Here is a 24,326-nt window from a genome sequence, read left to right as displayed (position 1 = left end):
GTAAAGAAACTTTCGTTTCTAATCTAGGAAGGATTTTTAATAACTAAAAACCTTACTTTAGGGGAAAATATTAGCTTTTTTTACAGCAAAAACACAAAACGGCCGATTTACCTCGTACAACACCACAACCCTTGACATTACTTTGCCAAAAAATCAATCAAATTTTGCCTAACCAGAAAAAAATCCTGGATCCGCCCCTGAGTGACACGAAAAACAATTAAAAAGAAAGTTATATAAATAAGAGACAGGTCCTGAGATCAAGGTTGATTTTAATGTCCTGTATGTGATTAAAGTTGAAATTTAGGCAAACGTGCAGAGTTCAGACAAGCAGAGAATAGCGCGCAGAGTAAAATAGAAGCCCTCAAGTTTCTGCATCGTTGCATATAATAGAGAATATAAATAAGAGTTAAAAAAGCGTGCACCAAACTGGGGACACGAAGAAGGTCCACGCATCTCGTTGTTTCTTACCTGTTGGAAGGCTGAAAAAAGCATGCTTTCTAGCACTACAGCTTTTTTCTTCTGCAAAAACCTATAGCGCAAGTGGACAATTTTATAATTACTAGTCGTTAACCTGTGGAAAAACCAACGAGTTCGCCCGTCCTTTTTATACCGCATTGCGTGCGTCTCGCTACTTGTGCAGCTAAGCTACCATTTTCGTGACAAACCGAGAGACGGACGTACCCTGAAGTTTAACCTCGTTCCCAGGGCATTTTGCCTTGTATGTAATAACGGCTCAGGGGCCACAAGACCCTGGGGACGAGGTTGCCTGAAGTTCGTTTCATGAGTTTTGCGGCACCATGTCTAAGGGACATTTTTTTGCCATCCGGGAGATGACGTTAGACTGAGTTTAATCCGAAAAAAAAAATACAACAAAATGGTAGCGCGACCTACCTTTTCTTCTTCCAATTTTTCTTCTCAGTTTTTCAGTGAGGAAAGAAAAAAGCTCCCCCGTTTTAACTTCTACTGTACATTTTTTCCCCACTTTTCGCGGCCCTGTACCGGCAGTTGCTGATAGACCAGACCGAGGAAATGGCAGCTTTCCATAACACGAGGAAGCATGTCATGTTCTAAACACGTAAACACAATAAAATGTGGCTTTAGATTTGCTTTATTATTTCGAATTTTACTTAATAAATGGTAAATTTCTTTTATCTCAACATAATATAATCAGGATAAGATAAACTTTTTACAAAGTGGTATGCTTTACATCTTTATAAATCGCCGTAAATTAGTGGTTATAGCTCTCGTACTTTGTGCAGGAGACCGGGGTTCGATTCCTCTTGACGGCGATTCAACATGGGTCATAGCCCCGGGTTAACCCAAGCCATGTGAGGGAAATTGGGGAGATGGCTCCATGTGTGGGCCGTTGGATGTTGCCAGGAGTTGTCTAGTAGAGCGCGGTCCCTAATTGGGTCTGCGTAGCTCAAAAAACGAGCATTAAATATATGGAGTCATGTACTGGACAAAAGTCACGCTATAGAGTGTCGTGTTGCGTAGTAGAGTGTCGAGGTGCAATATAGATCCCAAGGTCGCGAGGCGTAGTATAGGTGGACGCGAGGCGAAATAGAGAGTCGCGAGGCGTAATAGTGAGACGCGTATGTAATAATAGAGAGATGCGAGGCGTAATAGAAGGACGCGATGCGTAACAGAAGGACGCGTTGCGTGATGGAAAGACGCGCAAACAAGGGCGACGCGGCGTGTAGGAAGAGGGGACGCGTACTTTCGCGCCATTTGCCTTGGTTACCCGTGAATAAATTTCGAATTTTTTCAATTGACTGGCAAATTAATCAAGACAAAACACGAAAGAAAAAGTAAGTTTTTGTAGCAGCTGGGCTGACCGTTCTCTCTGATTTTTTCTCTCCTGTTTTTTTAATTTCTGCTGTATTATAGTTATATTCTGATAAATTGTGAGAAGTTGCTAATTCATAAGTATGTGTAGTAGTGAAGGGAAGCAATGTAGGGCAACGACGACATTTGTCAACACAGGTATAGCTGGCACCCCCCCCCCTCCTCATATATATTTTCTCATTAAAATTTGTAATGGGCTAGCTATACTATTGCTATAAATAATGGATTATATTATTTGCCCTAGCAACTTTTACTTCCTTTTTTCCTTCCCTTGTATACACCACCAATCAACCCCCCTCCCCCTGCAACGAGGAGGGTGCCGATAAGCCGAAAAATGTTATTACACTGCTTGCATGCTATTCTGTTATAAGCAATGTGCTGTTTTTGTATTAATATTGTGTTTTGTATCACCATGTGATTACAATGTTTTGATAGGTAAACAGGGCAGCTTATAAAACAGAACGTAGGACTACGACTGGTAGTTAAATGGAACTGTGCGGTGCATATGCATGTGTACAACAACACTGTCAACAGGTGTATTGTAATGATGGCAAATTTCTCAAGTTTTGGTTTTCTTCAAGTGACACTGCACCCATTTTCAAGAATTTTAAATAATGCAGCAAATATGTACAATGTTCTTATTCGATTTTCCTTTAAGGATATTCTTAAGACATTTTTAAATTTTTGTCTTACTATCGTGAATATTTATCGGCATGGTTGTAATTTTCAAAACTTTCAAGCTAAATTGTATGTGATGTTTTAGGAATTAAAAATTGATTCAGCATGCAGAAAGTGAAAGACGCTATAGACAGACTGAATAATGCATTGGATGGTCTGTCATCATCAACAACAAGTACTCAAAATAATCCAAATCAGAACATCTTCCAGAGTCCAAACTCACATCCAAGTCCAAACTTACATCCAAGTCCACAACATCAGAGAATTCTACAAGATTTCAAGTAGGTTGATATTTTTAAGAGTTGTGAATTTCTGCTCCCAGCATGATCATTGCCTCCTTTGTATCTTTTCGATAAGTTTCAATAATCATCTCTCCAGGAGTACTGCTCACAGGCATTATGCTGATTGTGACTATTGAATTTTTTCGTGCCTTTGTACCTTTTTATAACATTTTTCATTTTTTTGATTTTGTTCAACTTTAATTTTTTTCTGTATACACTGAGTAGAAAGATTATTATGTTTGAGACAGATTTTTATTTTAATTCTTGTTCTGTTTCAGTAAGCAATTTCCAGCGTTGAATGCTGGTGGTAGCCGATATCGCCCACAAGCAAAGAAACCACGTCTCTCTAATAACTTCATTAAGGACACATGGACCCATAAATTCTGTGCACTGAGCTACAAAGATACATCAGTTTCACCTAATACACGTGAATTAATGGAGCTAAACCAAGTTGGTCTCGGAATTGAAAAAGTTGTTTTTCCTTCCAAAACTGGAACACATGCTATGCTTCTGGAAGAGTTAACAAAAGCTTATCCAAAATTATCATCACAGAGTGGTGGCATTGAACTTCTGAGGGCTGAGAGTGGTGGAATAAACCGACCATTGGTGTTGATACCACCAAGAAAAGATGGTTATTCTATCAGCTATTTAAAAAATTTAGTACCCGGTCACGCTGTAATATACATCAGACCAGTGCAGAGCGACTTACCAATGGAGGAACCAACTATGGATTCAGGTATTGAAGTTAACTGTGTACGATGTAATCAGAAATATCCGTTAAATGATTTAAGATTCCATCAAGCTTATTGTCAACTTGATGATGACATTTTTCCAGAGATGATAGACGATGAAGCTGGGCCATCGAATGAAAAAGAAGTAGGAAGTACTTCTCCCCATATCGATACTTTGTCGGCAATGTTTCCTCGAATCTCTAAAGCCACAATTCAGGACATTTTACGGAATACCAAATCTATCGATGTGGCAGCCAATATTTTGAGTGAGAAAAGTGCAAGTGAAAATATGTCTGACATGCTGCAAATTAAATGTGTAGATAAGGACATGTCTTTAAAAGAAATTCTCAATCAAATTACATCTCTTGCTTCAGAAAATGATACAATCACTTTGGAAATTGAACGTGACAATCTTTGGATGGAATCCTTGAGATTTTACAAAAGGAACCTTGTGAATTCTCAAGTTATGACCAAAAAATTGATCATTGAGTTTAAAGGAGAGGACGGCCTTGATGGTGGGGCAATGAAAACCGAATATTTCAACCTTTTGTTAGAAGAAGTTAAAAATCGTCTATTTGAAGGTGAAAATAACAGTTTGTTGCCTGTGAAAGACATCACAAAAGCTGTGCTTTTCAAAGTTGCTGGTATGATTATCGTACATTCATTGATTGCTGGTGTTGACACCGGCTTCCCAGTATTAGCAAAACCATACTTTTTACACATGTGTGGTAGAGATACCGACAGTTTGATTGAAAGTTTGAATAAAAGCCACATACCAGCAAATGCAACAACTGAAAATTTGATTGAATTGATTGAATCACTTGATCAATGTAAAACAAAGGACGATATAGACAAACTGCTTTACAAGGACAATCAGAAGCAAGATGTGTTTATTGAAAAAAGTGACAGTATGACATTGAGTAAAGTACTTGCCTTCTGTACTAGTCATACAGTTGTTCCACTGGATGGTATGAAAAATGAAATCAGAGTGAAATACATGTCGGATGATGAAAAAAACAGTATGTGCAAATCCTCTGCATGTTTAAAAATAATCTACCTACCTACAGTTCATTCTGTAGAAAAGGCGTTTCACAATATGTTGGCAACAGCTTTAGCATGTGAATCAAAGGGATTCGCAAATCCATGATAATTGTAAATTTTTAGGGGCACTAACGAGTTTATTTTTTTCCTTCAAGGTGATCGATTTTTAGCTTATGTTGTCATTGTTCTTATTATGTTGTCATTGAGAAAAAATGCCGATTTTTTTTCTTTTTCTTCCAAAATATGCCTCACTTCTATAAAACTGATTTTTTTTCTGGTGGGGGGGAATATAAAAATCCTGTCAGTCCTATGCAAGAATTCTTCCAGTGATATACATACTTTTAATGATCAGATTGATTATGATTAGTCTCGAATTTATGACTGACTTGTACGCTCCTTGAAGTCTATATATACTGCACATGCATTTATAAGTTCGTCTTTTTGTTGTTCTATTTTGTTTGTTTTCTAACTTTTATATGGAAAAGATGTATGGTTATAGTCGTGATCAAGTTACGCATTGCATTATCATTCAGCTGTGCTAACCAAGAAGATATTTTTCTTTTCTTTTTATTTCACAAGGGTTATGTTTGTTATTTTGTTCTTTATGTGAAAAAATGTTCTACTTATATACGGTCGACTCACTCAGAGAAAGTTATTTAAAAACAGAACTGTTATCGTTAAGTAACTTTTAAACATATTTCGAACATTTTGGAGGGAATTTCGTCTGGCATTTTTAGGATTTATTGTATGATTAAACAAACAAGTGGTTTTGTTGACATTTCGTGTACTTATGCAGTACTTTTATTTTTCAGAATATAACATGAATATACAACAATTGAGTCCAGTTGATTTTATTAAGAATTCTGTTGTTGATACATTGAAACTAATCCAGTCGTTATTGTCATCCTTTGTTGACGCGAATACAGCAGATTTGGATTATCCTGTCTATAGACTTGATGAACTTTACAGCTTCTGCTCTAGAGCAGCTTTAGAGTATCCAGATGTTATAACCGAAAATGTACTGAGTAGTATTCATCAAGCATCAGTGATAATTCAATCAGTGAACAAAACTAGTAACGCGGAAACTGTACGGCACAAGATAGGCAGGCCTTCTTTCGATATACCTGAGGAAACTCTAAAAACTTTAGTGAGGTTGAATTTTTCGCAGACGGCAATAGCTGAAATGTTCGGAGTAAGTGCAAAAACTATTCAAAGAAGATTTAAAGAGTTTGATATTGAACCTAAATCGCACACTATGATTGGTGACGAGGAACTTGATGAACATGTCAAAAAAATTATTTCAGATTTTCCTAACTGTGGCATACGTAGAATGAAAGGTTTTTTACTGTCTCATGGTTATCACATTCCTTGGAAAGTTGTTCGTGATAGTATGTGGCGGGTTGATCCATCAGGGCTATTGATGCGCTCGTTGCAACGTAATGTAGTTCGAAGAAGAAAATATAGTGTTGCAGCGCCAAGGTCATTGTGGCATATAGACGGCAATCACAAATTGATAAGATGGTCGATAGTCATTCATGGCGGCATAGATGGGTATTCTAGGCGTCTAATGTTTCTGTCGTGCGGATCAAGTAACAAGGCTACTGTAGTACTCGATTTATTTCTGACCGCAGTACAAAATTTTGGCTTGCCGTCGCGTGTAAGAGGAGATCATGGGGTGGAAAATGTAGACGTTGCTTGGTTTATGATATCAAGACGAGGAAGTAATCGTGGTAGCTTTATCGCTGGGAAAAGTTGCCATAACCAAAGGATAGAGAGGTTCTGGAGAGATCTATTCCACGGCTGCACATACATATACCACAACATATTCACTTACTTGGAAGAGATAGGAGCCTTGGATATATCGAATGAGTTGCATTTGTTTTGCCTTCATTATGTTTTTATTCCAAGAATAAATGCACATTTTCAAAGATTTATCCTGGGCTATGATCACCATCCTATCCGAACAGAGAGAAACCTTTCTCCTCTTCAATTATGGGAAAGAGGTTTGTTGTTGCAAAGGAGACCGTCAGAAGATGATATTGTCGATGACTGCGATTCATATGGTATAGATTGGAGTGTACCGAGTCATTATATCGAAACCCGTGACGATGCTATTGTGGTTCCCGAGATAAATCATCCATTTCAAAGTAATGACTTATACCTGGAATTTTGTAGATCTAACGATCCAATGGCAAATTGCGATAACTTCGGTATCGAAGTGTTTCTTCGAACTGTTCAGGTCGTAGAAAGTACATTGTTATGAACACCACTATTAGTTCACTCACAGAACTTTTGATTGAATTGCTTAACTTGACATTAGTTACATTAGATACATTACAAAGAAGAAATTCAAACATTTTGTTCACTATATACGTACTAGATATTATGCTTAGGTAAAATAAAGCTCCTTCAGTTCTTCTAACCACGCGAAAAAATAGCCACAGCAGTAGTCATTTAATAAGTTCTTCCCGTGCCTAATTATAGAGCGCGCTCTTTTTTGTTTCCCCGTCCCAACGTCGAAAAGTTGTATTATGCCCTGATCGAGGTTGTTATTCTGCTTATCATAACTCCCCTCTAATAGGCATATAATATACACGAGAGGTTATGATGAACTAGTAGCCCTTGTACACCAAGTATGGAATCTTTTTTTTTCATTTTTTCCTTTTAAAGTATTCATGACAAGAAAAAAGTGAAGATGTATGTAAGCGTAGTTCTTTCTCTGACACGGATCCTCCCATCACACATCTTATTACGCTCCGACTTTACACGTATTTCTATTACGCCTCGCGTCCTTCTATTACGCCTCGCGTCTCTCTATTACGCCTCGCGTCTCTCTATTACGCCTCGCGTCCTTCTATTACGCCTCGCGTCTCTCTATTACGCCTTGCGTCTCTCTATTACGCCTCGCGTCCTTCTATTACGCCTCGCGTCTCTCTATTATTACATACGCGTCTCACTATTACGCCTCGCGTCCACCTATACTACGCCTCGCGACCTTGGGATCTATATTGAACCTCGACACTCTACTACGCAACACGACACTCTATAGCGTGACTTTTGTCCAGTACATGACTCCATATTAAATACTCTAGGACTCTTCATCTAAGCCATGGCCCCTGCTGGAAATAATAGACAGGGTATATCCCTCGATATTAGCGAGGCTAGCCATGTAAAATATGCACATCTATCTATAGATATTTATAGATATTTTTTTATTTATCAATAGCAGTTATATATATACAATTAAAATTAAAAGAAAATAAATATAAAGAAAAAGAAAATAAATATCATAATTAGTCAGGGTAACAAAATTAAAATATATAATGCTATTGAAGGGAGACCATACCTAATAGCATAAAGCTAAGGCAAAGGGTATGGCCACCCTTGGACAATTACAGTAAACGATACGAGACGCACAAAACAACACACACATAAAAGTGGGTCAAATGATAAACAACCATGCGGGAAACAAATGGCCAAGTCTGACAATTCAGGAAGGATTAGTAAGAGGAAACAAAGTACTTTTTCAGATCACTTCTAAGATTAAAATAATCAAGGGAAACAAATTTTCTAGTCATTAAAGACTGCAATTTATTCCAGGAATTAATGGCATTAAATCTAATTGAGTTTTTACCAAAAGAAATAGTATTAAAGGTAGGGAGATTGATCAAACCAATTTTCTCTGCCCGAGTGCCTTGAGCATGGGTGAAGTCAACCGCAAATGTATTAAGGATAGAAGCAGGCAATTTTTCATGAAATAGTTTATGTAAAAATAGAATATTGTGACATTTGACAATATCAGAGAATTTGAGGAGCTCAAGATTACCATACAGGTGACTGGATGATGCTCTTCGAGATTCAAAAGACATGAGTCTAATAGCAAAATTTTGCAAAACAGTAATACGATTAACATCAAGACTGTTTGGCTGACCCCAAATTTGATTACAATATTGCAAGTGTGAATGAAAAATGGCATAGTAAACTAGAATAAGAACATTTAAAGGCACAAAGTGACGAAGTTTAGCTAAAGCTCCATTGGCCCTCTTGAGCTTGGCAACAGTATCATTGATCTGAGACTTCCAGCTTAAATCAGAATCTAATAGAACACCAAGATATTTAATACAATTACTAGGTATAAGCCTTTTACCATTGATAAAAAGCCTAAAATCGTAATTAAGAGGTTTCCGTGTATGTTTAAAAACAATGTACTCAGTCTTACTAGCATTAAGAGAAATTTTATTGGCATTGAGCCAATGGCAAAGAAGCTTGAGGTCAAAATTCATTTGTTTGGCCAGTTGTTTCAAAGATTTACTGAAGTTTAAGAGATTGGTGTCATCAGCAAAGTGATGCACCAAAGAAAAATTAATTGAACAATGCAGGTCGTTAATATAAATTAAAAATAAAAGAGGTCCTAAAACAGAGCCCTGAGGGACACCATGCCTGATAAGATTACTAGTTGATATATTTCCATTGATGGATACAAACTGTTGACGTCCTGTTAAGTAAGACTTAAATAGTGAGAGTGGGGTACCACGAATTCCATAGTGAAAAAGCTTTTTAAGCAAAATTTCATGATCAACCGTATCAAAAGCCTTTTGAAGATCAATGAACACTCCACATGCATAATTTCCTTTATCAAGAGCATCCATAATTTTTTGAGAGATGTTCAGAAGTGTTTGAGAAGTCGAGTAATTTTTCCTAAAGCCAAATTGATGCTTGTAGAGGGCGTTGTTTGCTTCGAGAAAACCATACACTCGTTTGTATATGATTTTTTCATATATTTTATCAATATTTGAGAGTAAGGATATAGGTCGGTAATTTGTTAATTCTAATTTGGACCCTTTTTTATAAATAGGGATGGTCTTGGCAGTTTTTAGGTTTGTAGGAAAAATACCAGTTGTGAAAGACAAATTAATAAGTTTTGAAAGTGGTATAGATAATTCAGATTTAACAAGAGTTAAAATATGGGCAGGAATACTGAAAGGCCCAGAAGATTTACCAGGGTCAAGGGAAGAAATGCAATGCAGAACTTCTAAATCATCAGTTGGTGAAAGAAACATCGAATTAGAAGTAGATTTTTTTAGAAAAGAGGAGAAATGTTTTCGAGTGAACGGGATATTCATTCTGATGTTATCTGCAATTGAAGCAAAGTAATCATTAAAAGAATTAGCAATTGTCACTGGATCAGTTACAACAGAGTTATTAATGTTCATACAGGTGGGAGAAGCAGAAACAGAAGAACGAACAGAAATAATATTTTTAACCCCTTTCCAAATATTGCCAATATTTTTTTGGTTATTGCTGAAATATTTATATTGAGGAAATTACTCTTACTCATTCTACATAGAGATACAATTTTGTTGCGGTACTTTTTAAAACTCTCTAGCAAGGAAGACTTTAAAAGTGGATCTTTCTCTCTTAAAAAGCATTTATGCAGATGGTCTCTTTTGATTATTGAGGTAAGGATACCATTAGTAATCCAAGGATTGGATTTTTTTTTTCTTTTTTTGTTGCATGTTTTTTTTAGAGGAGCATGATTGACCAATAGACTGTTGATACAATTGTAAAAATTGTTAAACGATAAGTTGGGATCATCTACATTCAATTGTAGGATATCATCCCAATTTTTATTGTGAAGTTCGGTGAGAAAGTCATTGTGATGAAATTTCTTCCAATCATGAACAAATATATCATCAGAGATGTGCAAAGGATTGATTGCAGACAAGTTTTTTAAGACTAAGAACTGAGGGAAATGGTCAGATATTGAACTTATAATCTATCTATCTAGCGAGTGATGGCGAACAAGGTATACAGTCAGGGATAACCGCAAATTAGGCTATCACGCCAAATTAGGCTAGTAGCTTAGTTAGGAGATTTTTCATAGACTAATTAGGCGAGTATCTCCTATTTAGGCGATTTGCTATCTTCTTTTATGATTATCTCGAAAACCACGTTTGGTCGCACCATCTTCTTTCGGAGCTTTGTTGCTCATTACATCATCTTTGTTTGAGCAAAATTTTTTATAGTTTGCTTCACGGGACTAAAAATTATACGTCAAAAGTCTTTGGATCGGCTAATTAGACGAGAAATAGTCTATTTAGGCTATGCGCCACCATGTTGAAAATATGCGCACGGGAAATTTAGCCTTTTTTCAGAAGCAACCGTGGCCGTAAAACAAAGAAGCCGTAACACAGTGCATGCGTTCTTAATCAAAACAAACTAAACGCTATATCTTCTGACAGCGCAAATAATAAAGAAAAATATATTTGGACCATCAAAAGGGGGTTCTATAGAATGTTTTTAGCTAATAAAATCATTGCGATTATGCAACAGAACAGCGATAGGCAGCAAAAACCATGTTGATAGCCTAATTAGGAGAGATAAATTGCCTAAATAGGCTATCGTAGACTAATTAGACTATTATAGCCTAATTTGCGGTTATCCCTGACTGGTATAGCTAAATGTAGGTAGCTAATGGGGATATGGCTATTTAAATCACTTTAAATATCTCCCTCACTATTTTTGAGGCTGTCTACTACCTAGACGATGACAATGGCGGTTGTAATTCACTGCTTGCAAGATATCTCAAAGCGACTACAAGCCTTGTACCGTCTTGTACCAGCCAGGAACATGGAGGGTGCCGATAAGCCGCATACGCCGTAAAAAGTGCGGGTGTGTTTGAGCGAGTTCGGTGTTTTAAAAAAAATTCAGGTATTTGCCCGAAAAACCCCGCATAGTCCCGAACAATGCCCCCCCAAAAAAAGATTCACCATCAATGACTCTCGAAGAATTATTTAAAAAAGTATAAAAATTAAAATGAACTAAATATATGGTAGCTAAGTTTTTATAAGAACTGTTTTTTATGGTTTTTTATAAGATTTACTTGATAAATAACTTATATATAAACTTTATTACCTCCTTCCTCTTCGAGTGCGTTCTTTCAACTGTCGTCCACCATGTTTATGTTACAAGGTGTTGTATTTCGGAATGTTCCGGGCGAGTTCGGGAAAGTGGGGCAGTATCGGCGGACAACCGTCAATTTAATTCGAAAAGTCGCCCAAATTCGCCCTTTATATGTGGGCGTTTGCGGCTTATCGGCACCCTTTTCCGGGAACTCATTCACAAAATTGCATGTTTTCTTTGGAAATATGTGGCCGCCTGAAGTAAGATAATTTGATCATTCATCCGTTTCATACCTCCATGTGTGTCGCCAACCTTCGCACATCCAAGACCATCATTCTTTTTGTTTTCTTTTTTGTAGGCTGCACTATTTCCTGAACTTCCAAACGCTGTCAACAGTTATTCTGAAAACAAAAACAAATGATTTACATACAGGAAGCCAAAATTTAGTGATGTTTATTCTAACGTTAATATTTTTTTGGTCCTGAATGCACACATGGCTTTGGTTTTACACTTTTCAATCTGTCCACTTTGTGTCACATAATGTATCGTGGCTTTTGCAGTCTTGGTCATGAATGGCGTGCGATCGCACGCGCCCGGCTCCGCACACGCCATGTGAAATTTAGGCGTGCTCTTTATCACGCGCCTTGTTCTACTTCGTACACACGCCAAGCAGAGCTGAGCTATTTTAGAGTAATCCCTTACCCAGACTTTACCCAATACATAATTGTTCTTCCGTGTTAAAATGTATCTCTAAAATGTATTTCTATTAAATACCCACCTTCATTAAAATTGCTGACGTGAGATACATTTCAAATGTATTGCGTCTGTATTGCGTCGACAATATTTTTTTTGTTTTTCAGCTGGCAAAAAGTTTCGTCATTAACCTTGTATTGCTCTCCTTAAGACGATGACAAATGGAAATGAAGTACAAGTCCTATTGACCTACCTTCCCGATGGTGTATTTCTTAAGTTAATAGTTCTGTCCCAACTAGCTCTCTATGTTTTAAGATAAACTGATTAGGAAATAAGTTGTACACATCTTATTAACGAACTGAAGGTCAGGGCATCATTAAGTTGAATATCGCAGAAGTAGCCGGTGACATGCTTCGAAAATGCTTGTCACAGGCACAGTTCAATGAAAAGCAAAATTGTACAGGAGACTCAATTGTTAGAGTCTTCGCAGAACATCTCTTCTCACAAAACCGAGGGCAGGGCTGACTTATTGCCTGCTGTGTCGTGTGGGAGACAGAACTTCTAGACTTCTTTATAATACGATATACATTTTTTTCGATTATTATTACTAAACATATTTGATTTCTCTTTCCCCTTTTAAAAAGATTTTTTAAACTTTATTGAACATGTTTTTTCTTTGGTATTATTACATTACGAGAACATTCGTCCGAAAGCTGTATTAAGGTACAGGACACCTAACCTCTCCCATGTTCTGGTTATATTTAACTTGCATGGGTGCACACTCTTCTCGCAGTATTCTCTGTGACGATGAAGGTCGGACTGACTTGGGGCATGGTTCCAAATGGTCCTCCGTCTTTCGTTCGAGTCTCAGTGTAATGCACCAGCCAAGCATAAGAGTGTCAGCATGAAGGAAATGGGCCGACTTTAATGTTCTCTATACCTTACGTTCTTCATAATAACACCATTCATTTAAATTTCACAACAAAATTACGTCGGCAATTTTGTTGCCAACTACTATGCTTCAAAAACCCAGCGCTGCCGCTCTCCTGAATGTAATAATTGCACGCCAAAATCATAAGCTAGGAGTGCGATACTGGTCGCACGCCTGTATTAGTGTAGGCGTACGTACCACCGCACGCGGGTGCAAATATTCATGACCAAGACTGCTTTTGCCAAGAGAAGAGGAGTACAGTGAATCTTCTGTACAAGATACAACACTACATAGTGTTCAGAAAACTGGAGGATTAGAAACAGGTGTGTGTCACAACAAAACTGTTCATAATCTAGGGTCTAAATTTTGGCTCGTTTAAACTAAATTCCAGAACAATCTGACCACAAAGTATTTATTTTGCATTGGTTCAAACTTTCAACTATCTGAACTCTCTTTATCTGATTGACGCAATGTAAAATGAGAAAAACTCTAAATTATAACTCCTATATAATGTGTCACGTTCAACAAATGCCACTTTCGCGTGGGTTTTTTCACTGTTTCCTAGATTGGCTAAATGAAGCAGTTTTTGTATCTAAAAATATAAATTTGGAACAATTGTTGTTGTTTTTTAAGAAACTTTAAAATTTTCTGTGGAACATTCCATCCATAGAAACAAGTTATACTACAAAATATATTGCCCCAGTAATAATTTATACCACTAAACAATGTAGTCAGATGAGATAATCGTTACGCACTTTTTAAATAATCATGAACTATGGTCGCTGTTCTAATCATTATGCATCTTTTATATTTTTTATGCAGGTGCGTAACGATTATAACACCCTACGCAATTAATAAAACAGTTTGTTACGCACTTAAGATCTAATGGTTACACATGCTATTTATATAGCGATGTAGTCTTGATTAGTCTATTTATGCCTTTTTTATCTTTTTGAATATCCGAACTACAACCGTCAATAATTTCAAAGAGGTGCAATGGAAATAACTAATAAAATATAACAGGGAATTGAAACAACACAATGTGTAGTGTGGTGAAAATGACCTTGAAACTCCGGCTTTTATTTTAAACAAGATAAATTCATCTGCAGGACCAAATTATTTTTTATAATAATTAAAGAAAACAAATTTAGATCTGTAGATTGAAGAAATAAATGAATAAATCTAAAATATTTGTCTTTCCTATTCTATTTGTGGCTGTGTTAAAACCACAAGATTTTTCTTGTTAAGTATTTTGGCAAATTTTAAACTTGAGCTTCATAACCCAGAACTCGGCACCTTACAGCTAAAATACAAGGCACTGATATTATATCCTCTCTAGTTACAATACTTTATTTTTGTTAGTTTTTAAGTCACATTGAGTGTTTAAATAACAAGATGATGGAATTTTCTAGACTACTGGTGGTTAGGAAATATTTAGAACTATTTTTGTCTTATATATATATATATATACTGTATTTTTAATTATATTCTGTTTTGTCACAAATAACATTTTGTATCATATCAGGAAAAATTAATACACAAAAAATAAAATGGCACCCTTGAAAATGTAAGTTCTTTATAACTTGTTTGTAAATGCTTTATATGTATATTACCTCTCTGTACTTAAACAATTCATTTGTTTTGTAGACTAGCCTGTGGAAGTGTGGATGGAAATTTTTCTAAATTTTTAAAGAGGGTTTCCAGTATTCACAAGAAAAATGGTCCTTTTGAGGTTAGTGATTTAAATTTAGCCAAAAAACTAATGATTTTGACAAACAGCCATGGGAATTAATGTCGTAACTGCATATCACAAGACTAAAGTCTTAACACCCTCCTTCGTTATGATTAATAATGTTTAAAATTATGTTGCTTGAAATCTTAAATTTCTTGATATCATTTAGGAAAAATAATTAATATCATTAAATCTTTTTAATAATTAAAACAACGTATAATACGCATGTTGTAACACCCTCCTCCGTTATGAAATAAATAAATAATTTTAATGACACAAAAGACTTTAAATATTGTCAACTAAACTAAAGTCTGTGAAACTTTTTTGCACTTAAATATTAATTTTCTTATAAGGCTGCACAAAAAACATTAAAAGAACACTTAACTTTTCTATTAAAATAAATTTTGTGTTTTATTATTTTAAACTAGTTGTTAGCCCGTGGAAAAATCCACGGGTTCGCCCGTCCTTTTTATACTGCATCACGTGTGTCTCGCTACTTGCGCAGCTAAGCTACCATTTTGAAATTTCGAAACAGCCTAAGTATAATCTGCTGTATATCTTTCAAAACAACGCAGATATATTCTGTATAACTTTCGAAACAGCACAAGGATAATTCTTGCTGTACAGCTTTCAAAACAACACAAAAAAAATTGCTGCATAACTTTTGAAAACAAGTTTTTTAACATGCAAGTATTTTTATCTTTTTACCTTGAGTACTAGTTACATTTTTTCAGTGAGACAAATTATTATTATTTTTCCTTTGCAACCAAAAAGTATAAACTGCGTGCGTTATGCAAAAATACATAGAAAACGGTTGTTGTAACACCCTCCTCCGTTGTTATTTTTTATCATTTTTTTTGTTATTGTTCCGACCATACATTATTATTTTTCCATGAACTTTCAGTGAATCGGACATTTGCTAATTTAACATTTGCTAATACAAGCAAAACATGCATAGAAAAATATGCTTGTCGTAGCACTCTCCCCCGTTGTTGTTTTTTAATTTTTTTGTTGTTCCTACCATTTATACTTTCTCAATAAAATTATTTTTATTTCGCTGACAGACCGTAAACTACAATGTACTTCGCTTCTAGAACAAGTAATTAAGTTGGAGTCACCTTATTTCTAAAATCCAATTTTTAATAAAAATACAAGATGCAAAAGAATTTTTAAATGTAAAATAACAAAAACAAAGACACAAGATTAGCTATACAATTCTATTGTTTAATATTTTTTATGTTTTTCACGATCCATCGCGACAATCACGATTAATAGTGACGATCGCGATAGCATCATTATTTTTTTATACATACGACTATCGCGAAGCTCTTCGTTAGTATTTTTTCTATCGCGATGGTCACAATAGGATCGCGGATCGTTTGTGTCGCGCATGATACGCGCTCACGATGTTAGGTGTCCTGATTCCAGTACTATATATATAATTTTCTATCATTGAACATAGTCTATGACATTAAAGATAGACAACTAAAATTGGTTTTCTCCTTAATTATCCTTATTTTTTTATTTTTTTTATTCTCGTTCGCATCAAAATATCCTTAAAAAAGGTCAATTTGTCTCCTGAATTATCCTTAATATCCTTTTTGTTCTCATTTTATTTCTTTAAAATATATTTGTTTGCAAATTGGATGTGTATTGATCTTTCCCAAAACATGTCAGGTAATTGCATTTTGAAATCAGCAAGAATGAAATACTTTCCGGATCTGGAAGAAAAAAGAAAGCTTGAAAAGATTGATAATGAGAAAAAGAAAATTACATAAATTGATATCAGAAAATTAAGTAAAATTTTGGTAGCAGTTGAAATTAATCAAGGGACAATCAGAGCATTAAGCAACAACTAATCCACTCAATGATATTCAATGTTGAATTGCAGAAAGCTCAATCATTAATTTTTCAATTCTGTCATCTAGTGATGACAGAATTGATAATTGATTATAAAATTATTTATAAAGTTATGAAATAATACTGAAAGTATTTTTTTTTTCATTGTAGATGGTATTATGTAGTGGTGACTTCTTCATCCATAACACTGAGTGTAAATCTAATTGGAAAACATTTATTAAGACTGTCAAATGTGGTATGGCTTTTGATGTTTTTTATTGTTTAAAACTAACAAATTGAAACACTGGATTATAACTTAACTGTCAGATATTAATTGTTATAATTTTGAAAACTTGTTTTTCATGCATGGTAAAACCTGCAAACCTTTTTTATATTGTTCATTACCTGTTGGTGTTATATATTGAAACAAGCTCTATATTTATATTTTAGAAGTTCCAGTGTATACATTAGGTCCAACTTCAAAAGAATTGGAACAGTTCTATGCAAAGGATAAGTTAAATGATGGTGAAGAAATGTGTGAAAATATATTGTATTTAGGTATGTTATACGCATGTGCTGTTGCGTATTATTTTTTGATTAACGCCAAAGAAATGTATATGGTTGTACTAGTAATCACATTTTTAAGGAAATATGGCATAGATTACTGAGTTACTTTTTTTAAATTTTAAAATCTTTAGAGTGAAATTAGAAAAAAGCCAAGTTTTAAAAGTGCCATATTTTTTTTAAATGCACCGGTAGACTAAAAATTGCATTTTTTTTGTTTCACCATGGCTAAACCAATGCGCTCCTCCATTATTAGACATGCACCTAAGACTGTAAGTTTAAATTAAACAGGTAATAAATTACTAATAAAATTCACTAGTCATAGCAATCCACAAACAACATTACATGATGCTCTGGAGTTCTTGCACCACCAATAAAATCTAGCTGCCAGCTATAACCTTATTAAACTCTCTCATTTATGTTATTATCAGTTTTTTTATAGCTTCGTTCTTTTAATGTGTTTTTTATTTCCTGTTTTTGCCTGCTTTTCCATATTTTTAGGAAGTCTTGCTTTTTTTTATAGTAAGATGTACAAAAAATCTACAATTTTTTTATGAAAACTCTAAGCTGAAGTTTCCTTCAGAAAAAAAATTAAAAATCTTAATAATGCAATTTTAGATATGCGCTATTTGTATGCTACATACGTTATATGTATGCTACATACACTGTATGCATGCTATTACGTGCACCACTTGCAATGTGTTACATGCAATAATTATCAAAAAACTAAAATCTCAAGAACACCTTTTTAGGGCGCAAAGGCATTTTCAAGACTGCAAGTGGCTTGGTTGTAGCATATATTAGTGGGAAAGAGAAACTACTAGTAAGATATATTTTATAAATGTTAAATCTTTCGGTACTATTTGCTTTTCTTTTAATATTTTATTCTTCTGCTTTTAGCCAGGTGGTGATTTCAACGAATCAGACATAAATGCATTAAAAGATCAAATACGACGTGATGATAAATTTCAGGGAGTCGATATCCTCCTAACATCTGTTTGGCCACAAGGTATCACAAAATTTACCAAAACCGAAGTATGTATTTTCAGACTTCATTATTAAATATTTGGTAATAAATTAGCATAATTCTTTCCTTGCTGATGCCAGTTTTTTTATGTTATCAGCAATTCTAATATCAGGGAATTACCATTACCTTTCTAAATAGTGTTTGAGAAGATTCTAGCAAATATTCTGGTGTTTTATTTTTATTTTATTTAAATTTTTTATAACATCTTCCAGCTGCAGTGTTAGAATTAAGAATATTAAATACCCTGTGATATTTTTTATTTGATGATTATTTTATCAGGATTATATATCCATGATTTTTCATTCCTGTGATTGTATTAAGCGATGTCTTGTAAGCTGTGACGTCATCGACAGGTCGTTACTGTGGTTGTTTAAAAGTTATTCCATTTCTCTTTAATTATAATGAATGTGTTTGGATTTTGTTAGATAGTGGAAAACAATCCATCTATACTATTATCCAGCCTGTGTACAAGTATCAAACCTCGATATCATATAACATGTCATAAGGATTCTTTCTTTGAACGTCTTCCATACAGGTAATAGTTTTTGTTAAATTTATGTTTTTTTATAAGCATGACATTTATAAGCATCTGTAGGCTTAATTTTGGTCATTTTAAAGCATATGCTAAGCATTATGTGAAGCCTAAGAAAATGTTGTTAAGTTTTTTACGTTTTTTGTTTTGTAAACAGTTTTTAACCAGATGTCGTAAAATTTAAGTTGTAATTAGTGATGTTCAAAATTCAAATCAAATGCAATATTTTTTTTTCAAATAAGCATGTTTTGAGCCTGAATATGTGTTTTTTATAAGCATATCCAAATAAATCTTTTTGCTATTCTGCATAACCTAAGCATATTTTGAGCGTGAAAAAGTACTTTTCATAAGCATCCTTAAGCCTCATTTTAGAATTTTAATTACTTATAAAAAAACATGTAGCGTAAAAATGCAATATATGTACGGATTTAATGTTGATTTCTAAAACTATAAAAATAGTAGTAAGCATGCATATTTCAAATATCTTTGTTTTTAATTTGACCAGCAAAACCCTAAACATCTTTTATTATCATTAATAAAAAATTCAGGGATACTGTATAATTTTTCTTATTTAGAAACCATCAGGTGTTGCAGCAAGAACAACAACACGTAACACGATTTATATCTCTGGCACCTTTTAATAATCCGAGCAAAGAAAAGGTTAAAAATTATGTTTTTTTTGTTTTTTTTTTATGTAATTACCAAAAAACAAAAATTATGGGTATAGGTCGTATACTTGACTTTTTGTCAGAGACAAGGTAAAAGTATTAAAGCAGGGTAGAACTGAGCTGTTAAATAACTGCTGAAAGCGAAGACACACTTTTAGAGAAAAATATTTTACCCTCCTTTTGTTTTTCACAGTGATTTTCGTTTTAGTAGATAATTTAATGTTTAAAACTATTTTGTGTTAGGCAGTTTATGCATTCTCAATAACACCCATGTCTCAACTCTCAAGAGAAGACCTAATAAAACAACCAGATGACGCTACAGAATTTCCGTATAAAAATGTACTGGTGAAGAAAGAAGAAGCGAGTAATAACGATGCAAGTGGAATAATTTTTTGTGGTTATATTTGAGTAGTCAAGAAGTCGTAATAAAGTATAAGCCAATTATAATTTTTTATAGAATCAGTTCTTCTTTTCAAAAGTTGACATTAGGAAAAGAAAATCAGGTAAGTTTTTGTTCGCCTGCTTGTTTTTTCTGTTTTCTATTGTAAGTTTTAGCATATGAATTCAAAACAATAATGATTCTTTATGTAGATGCTGACGAAGACAGAAGACGTAAGAATCCAAAGGGACCTCGTAAGTACCATCATGTTACCTACTGTTGTGAATGTATGGTTTCATTTGATAAGCAAGAATGGATTGTTTCTTGTTGACACTCAGCTACCTTTTTTGTACGCGTTATTTTTCAAAGAAATTTTAAGTTCATCAAGTACTTTGCAAACGGGTTTTATCAAGTGTAACATGCTGCAACAAAACATCTGTACTTGTTTGATTTTAGCCGCACTGTCAAGTGCTTGCTGGTTTTGTTTGGGTAGTAAAGACGTGGAAAAGCATTTAGTTGTCAGCGTGGGTGAACAAGTAGGTAGATCTTTATATTTTGTGAGACCTTGTATGTTACATGTTGCTGCTATAAGATAGATTTAACAACCAACAACTAATTAAATTTCAATAGCGAACCACGAAATAAATCCATATGTTAATCCCTGACTTTCCCTCCCTACATACACTTATAGTGTTTTTATAGACACACTCCTCTGTCCACGTGTACATACCTTGATAAGTTCTCTTTTTGCAAAATTCAATTGATATATTTCTTTACTCATAAAAAATGCATTTAACTTTATTATATAAGCAAAAATTTATTCTTTTGTATCTGCACATCTTTTAATTTGTCTATTTTAGTGTTATTTAGCCATCGCCAAAGGAGCATTGAATGACGATCATGTCCTTATCTGCCCAGTCAGTCACCACAACTCAACTGTTGTACTACCTGATGTAAGAGATACACGAAAACGTTATTTCTTCTTACTATTTTTCTATTATTATGTTGTTCGGATTTTGCAAGTCTACTTGACTTGTATTTTCTGCTGGTGTTTATCCCCCTAGGGAGAGGAATTTATAAAGTACGTTTGCTCGAATTATTTTTACCTCGTTACTCTTGTTTGCTTGGTTTGTTTTCGGTATCCAACCCCCTCAATTGTACGTACTTGATGACCAATCTGTTTGCTTTTTTAATAGTACCTTGAACAAAGCCAGTCCTCTCAATGCTAGTAACGTAATCCAGGATGAGATTTTCAATGAGAATTACTTGTATATCAGAATTCACAGTTGTAAACAATCAATCAAAAATATTTAAACAAGGAAAACATAAAAGGATTTTTTTTTTAAATGTCAACCCACGCAAAACAAATACACCCACAACCCCCTTTTTTTCGGCGTTACTACGTGTGCCTTTTCTTCTACTCAAGACAAACGTACCTATGTATCGCTCCTTTAGCTGGATCATAAAGCATTCTTTTATTCAGAATAATCAATGCCATTTTTCTATAATTTTTTCTATAAATTTTTCTATAAACTTTTAATTTCAGGAGGTTCGATTGGAAATGGAAAAGTATCTTTTCGTGTTTATCTTCAGTAGTGGATATTAAGATTTATTTTATAGTTTTATAATCCAAAAACGTAGAAGAGAAAAAAATTATCTGTGTTTTATGAACTGTCAACTTCTGTTATGTTTTTATGAGCAGTGGTGCATGTATATATTTGGTGTGTATTGTGAACTGAAAGAAAAACATGCTCGTAAGAAGAAAGAAATCTAAATGCTGAGAATCTATGTTGCAATTGGCTTAACCTTAACCAATAGGATGTTAGATATAAAGATGGATTGCGCAAAATGTTTGAGAAAGAGGAGAAAGTGATGGTAACATACGAACGAAACTTTTATACGCAACATCTTCAGCTACAGGTGTGTGTGTATGTGTGACTCAACTGTTTTCATGTTCGTGTTAGTAGTCTTCCACTAGACAAAAAAATGATCTGTGTTTTGGGGAGAGTAAAACCTTACATAATACTCCAATTTCCAATTCGGTCTTCGAAGAGCGAAAGGAAAAAAATTAAATCTACCTGGAAAATCACAAATTGTCAACAATGTTAAAAATATAAGCAATTTCTTTGATATGTCAGGAAAATGTGTTTAATGTTAGGTTTAGATGACTGATCGAAACAACAAGGATAAGTTTCATAACTGTTCTCAAAAAAGTCCGAAAAGTTAAGAATTGCCAGTACAAGTCTGAAATATCAGCAATTTCTTGTTATAGGAGAATGCCAAAAGTTTTTTTTTTAATCTTTTGTATCATTATGAACATTTTATTCTTTCAAGCGACTGCTTTTGTGGTGCTTATTAGATCTTTCAGGTTTCAGTCTCGATTTTTAAATTTCAGCTTTGTCTACCTGGTCTGTTGCTTGATGTTGATTTTGACCTGAAACTCCGCCTCAGCCTTTATCAGTTCAGTTGATTTTAATTTGGGACCTAAGGGACAACTTTTAATCGAAAAATCACTTTTAACACACATGTGCACACCAAATTACATAGTAACACTCACTAAGGTAATCTTAAATGCTTTATTAAACGAGCCTGATAGTAACCGTCGTGGGTCATGATATTCGTCACCTACTCAAAGTTTCGGCACTTGGCCGACACTTTTAAAAAGTTTGACTCTCTAAATTAACAAAGAAAATTTGGATATGAGTCATATTTTTGGTGTCCTTAATCTTCTCTTTAGCTGTTATTTTATTAGCGGAGATGGTGTAGTGGTAGCGCATTCGGCTTATAATCATAAGGTCTTAGGTTCGAGTCCCCACTCCGGCTCACTTTAAATGTAATGTTTCAGTCCATTTGGTGCCACTGACTGCTAATCGGCTTGTGTGGCAGGCAATCAAGTAAGACCAATGCTATACGTATCTCCAGCGGTAATGTGACATTTACAGTCAGAGGGGAGGCAGAGCCAGCCGTTAGGATAGAATCCCCAAGCACATTAAAACTTTCGGTTATTTACTAATAACTTAACTATAACATAACTCCAGGTTTATGGACTACCTAAAAGTTTAACTGACGATATAAAAGACACTTTTCAAGATTTTGCTGATAATGTTGGAATGGAGATGATTGATATACCTGAAGAAAAAGATATTAGTGAGGTGAGATTATTTCGGTATTCCGGCAATCATTTTAATTTTATTTAGAAACATTTCCATACAAGTAAGGTGTCAGATCGAAGTTTTATAATCTGGTTAAGTGTTAAACTACTGTTATGGATGTTTTAAAGGAACAAAGATTGATATACCTTTCAACGTATATGTTTCATCGTATAATTGCTTACAAAATTTCCCTTTTTATACTATTTTGTTAAATCTCTGATGTAACACATCTATGAGCAATGTTAAACGGTATCGTATCGTATCATATGTACAAGCGTTAGTGATTCCCAATGAGTATATAATTTTGCTAATTATTTCTTGTAAAAAATATTTCTAGTGATGTGTGTTATTTATGATGTTCTAAAGGATATAATTGTAAAACACAAAACAAAGTATACCTAAAATGTATATAGCACAAAAACATTTCATAAAAGCTAGTAACCTATGTGCCTGTTCGTAACATATCTTGCAAACAAAATAAACCAATTTTCTCATCAGACCACTACAAAAATTAGAAGAGGCAATCCTCTGAGAAAATTCATAATAGCTGCAGAATCTCCTGAATCGTCCGTTGCAACAATCTGTACTTTATTATACTTGTGTATTTTACGGAACAGCTTGATTGTGTGCACTCAATAACACAGTATCTACTCCACATCGTTTTCGTTATGTAATTTACATTACGTGTTTTACTAGATGGTTGCTATAACGACGCCCTACTTTGCAGTGGAAACCCCTGGCGGCAGATTTCTTCATAAAGTAAAAGGGAGAATGCCTTTGCAGTTTGGAAGGTTAGTGTCGTTTGTTTGCAATCGAATATTAGAAAGTAAAACTATAAACATTTAATGTAGCATCCGTTGTCGATTGACGCTAATTTTTATTAGTGCTAGGGATGTTGTCATGTCTTGCTTGCCCAATTCTGACTCACTGTAACTTGAGTTTTGAAGATTTAATGAAAAAGTTTAACATATGTTTGTCTTCTTTAGGGATGTGCTGGCAAGTCCATCTTTGTTAAATTTACCAGATCGAGTAGATTGGAGAAATTGTAAACTGTCAAAAGAAGAAGAAGTGATCACAACAAAAAGTTTTCGGAAAAGGTTTCAACCTTTTGATTTTAATTTTAACTAAACGTTTTTTTGCTGTATATATTTTTGATAGATAACACTGTAATATACCTTTTAATACCCAATGAGTTATATATCGCCTATATTAAAAGGTAACTTCCGACAATATCATTTACGGCACGATGCCAATGAAATCAAGTCATTTCTGGAATTACTGAAGCCATTCCGCCTCTGAATTTAAGGCAAAATAACTTGGAAACAGG

General features: G+C 34.4%; 2 protein-coding genes across 2 annotated transcripts; both read left to right on the top strand.

The window, feature by feature from the left end:
* The first annotated feature begins 840 nt into the window (after positions 1–840).
* Positions 841–24,183, top strand: LOC130621112 (CWF19-like protein 1). The gene is made up of 19 exons (XM_057436418.1): positions 841–851; positions 14,631–14,673; positions 14,754–14,838; positions 16,849–16,933; positions 17,128–17,235; positions 17,994–18,064; positions 18,142–18,276; positions 18,694–18,803; positions 19,376–19,460; positions 19,712–19,843; positions 19,926–19,971; positions 20,060–20,101; positions 20,304–20,383; positions 20,708–20,800; positions 21,394–21,416; positions 21,674–21,767; positions 22,886–22,999; positions 23,696–23,790; positions 23,986–24,183. The coding sequence occupies exons 2-19, from the start codon at positions 14,657–14,659 to the stop codon at positions 24,125–24,127; spliced, it is 1,557 nt and encodes a 518-aa protein (XP_057292401.1). The 5' UTR covers positions 841–851; positions 14,631–14,656; the 3' UTR covers positions 24,128–24,183.
* On the top strand, positions 1,379–5,418 carry LOC130621111 (uncharacterized). Its single transcript, XM_057436417.1, has 2 exons — positions 1,379–2,807; positions 3,086–5,418. The coding sequence occupies exons 1-2, from the start codon at positions 2,632–2,634 to the stop codon at positions 4,683–4,685; spliced, it is 1,776 nt and encodes a 591-aa protein (XP_057292400.1). The 5' UTR covers positions 1,379–2,631; the 3' UTR covers positions 4,686–5,418.
* Positions 24,184–24,326: the final 143 nt, after the last annotated feature.

This window comes from Hydractinia symbiolongicarpus, chromosome 12 (genome assembly GCF_029227915.1).
Source record: "Hydractinia symbiolongicarpus strain clone_291-10 chromosome 12, HSymV2.1, whole genome shotgun sequence".
Lineage (NCBI taxonomy): Eukaryota > Metazoa > Cnidaria > Hydrozoa > Anthoathecata > Hydractiniidae > Hydractinia > Hydractinia symbiolongicarpus.
The sequence above is the reverse complement of the archived record's forward strand: the minus strand, read 5'-3'. Positions and strand labels throughout refer to the sequence as shown.

Excerpts from the sequence above, each read along its gene's own strand:
- LOC130621111 (XM_057436417.1), top strand. The coding sequence starts at position 2,632 with ATGCAGAAAGTGAAAGACGCTATAGACAGACTGAATAATGCATTGGAT. Across the intron at positions 2,808-3,085 it reads AGAATTCTACAAGATTTCAA|TAAGCAATTTCCAGCGTTGA; the intron begins GTAGGTTGATAT and ends GTTCTGTTTCAG.
- LOC130621112 (XM_057436418.1), top strand. Across the intron at positions 18,065-18,141 it reads GTGGGAAAGAGAAACTACTA|CCAGGTGGTGATTTCAACGA; the intron begins GTAAGATATATT and ends TTCTGCTTTTAG. Across the intron at positions 19,844-19,925 it reads AAGAAGCGAGTAATAACGAT|AATCAGTTCTTCTTTTCAAA; the intron begins GCAAGTGGAATA and ends AATTTTTTATAG.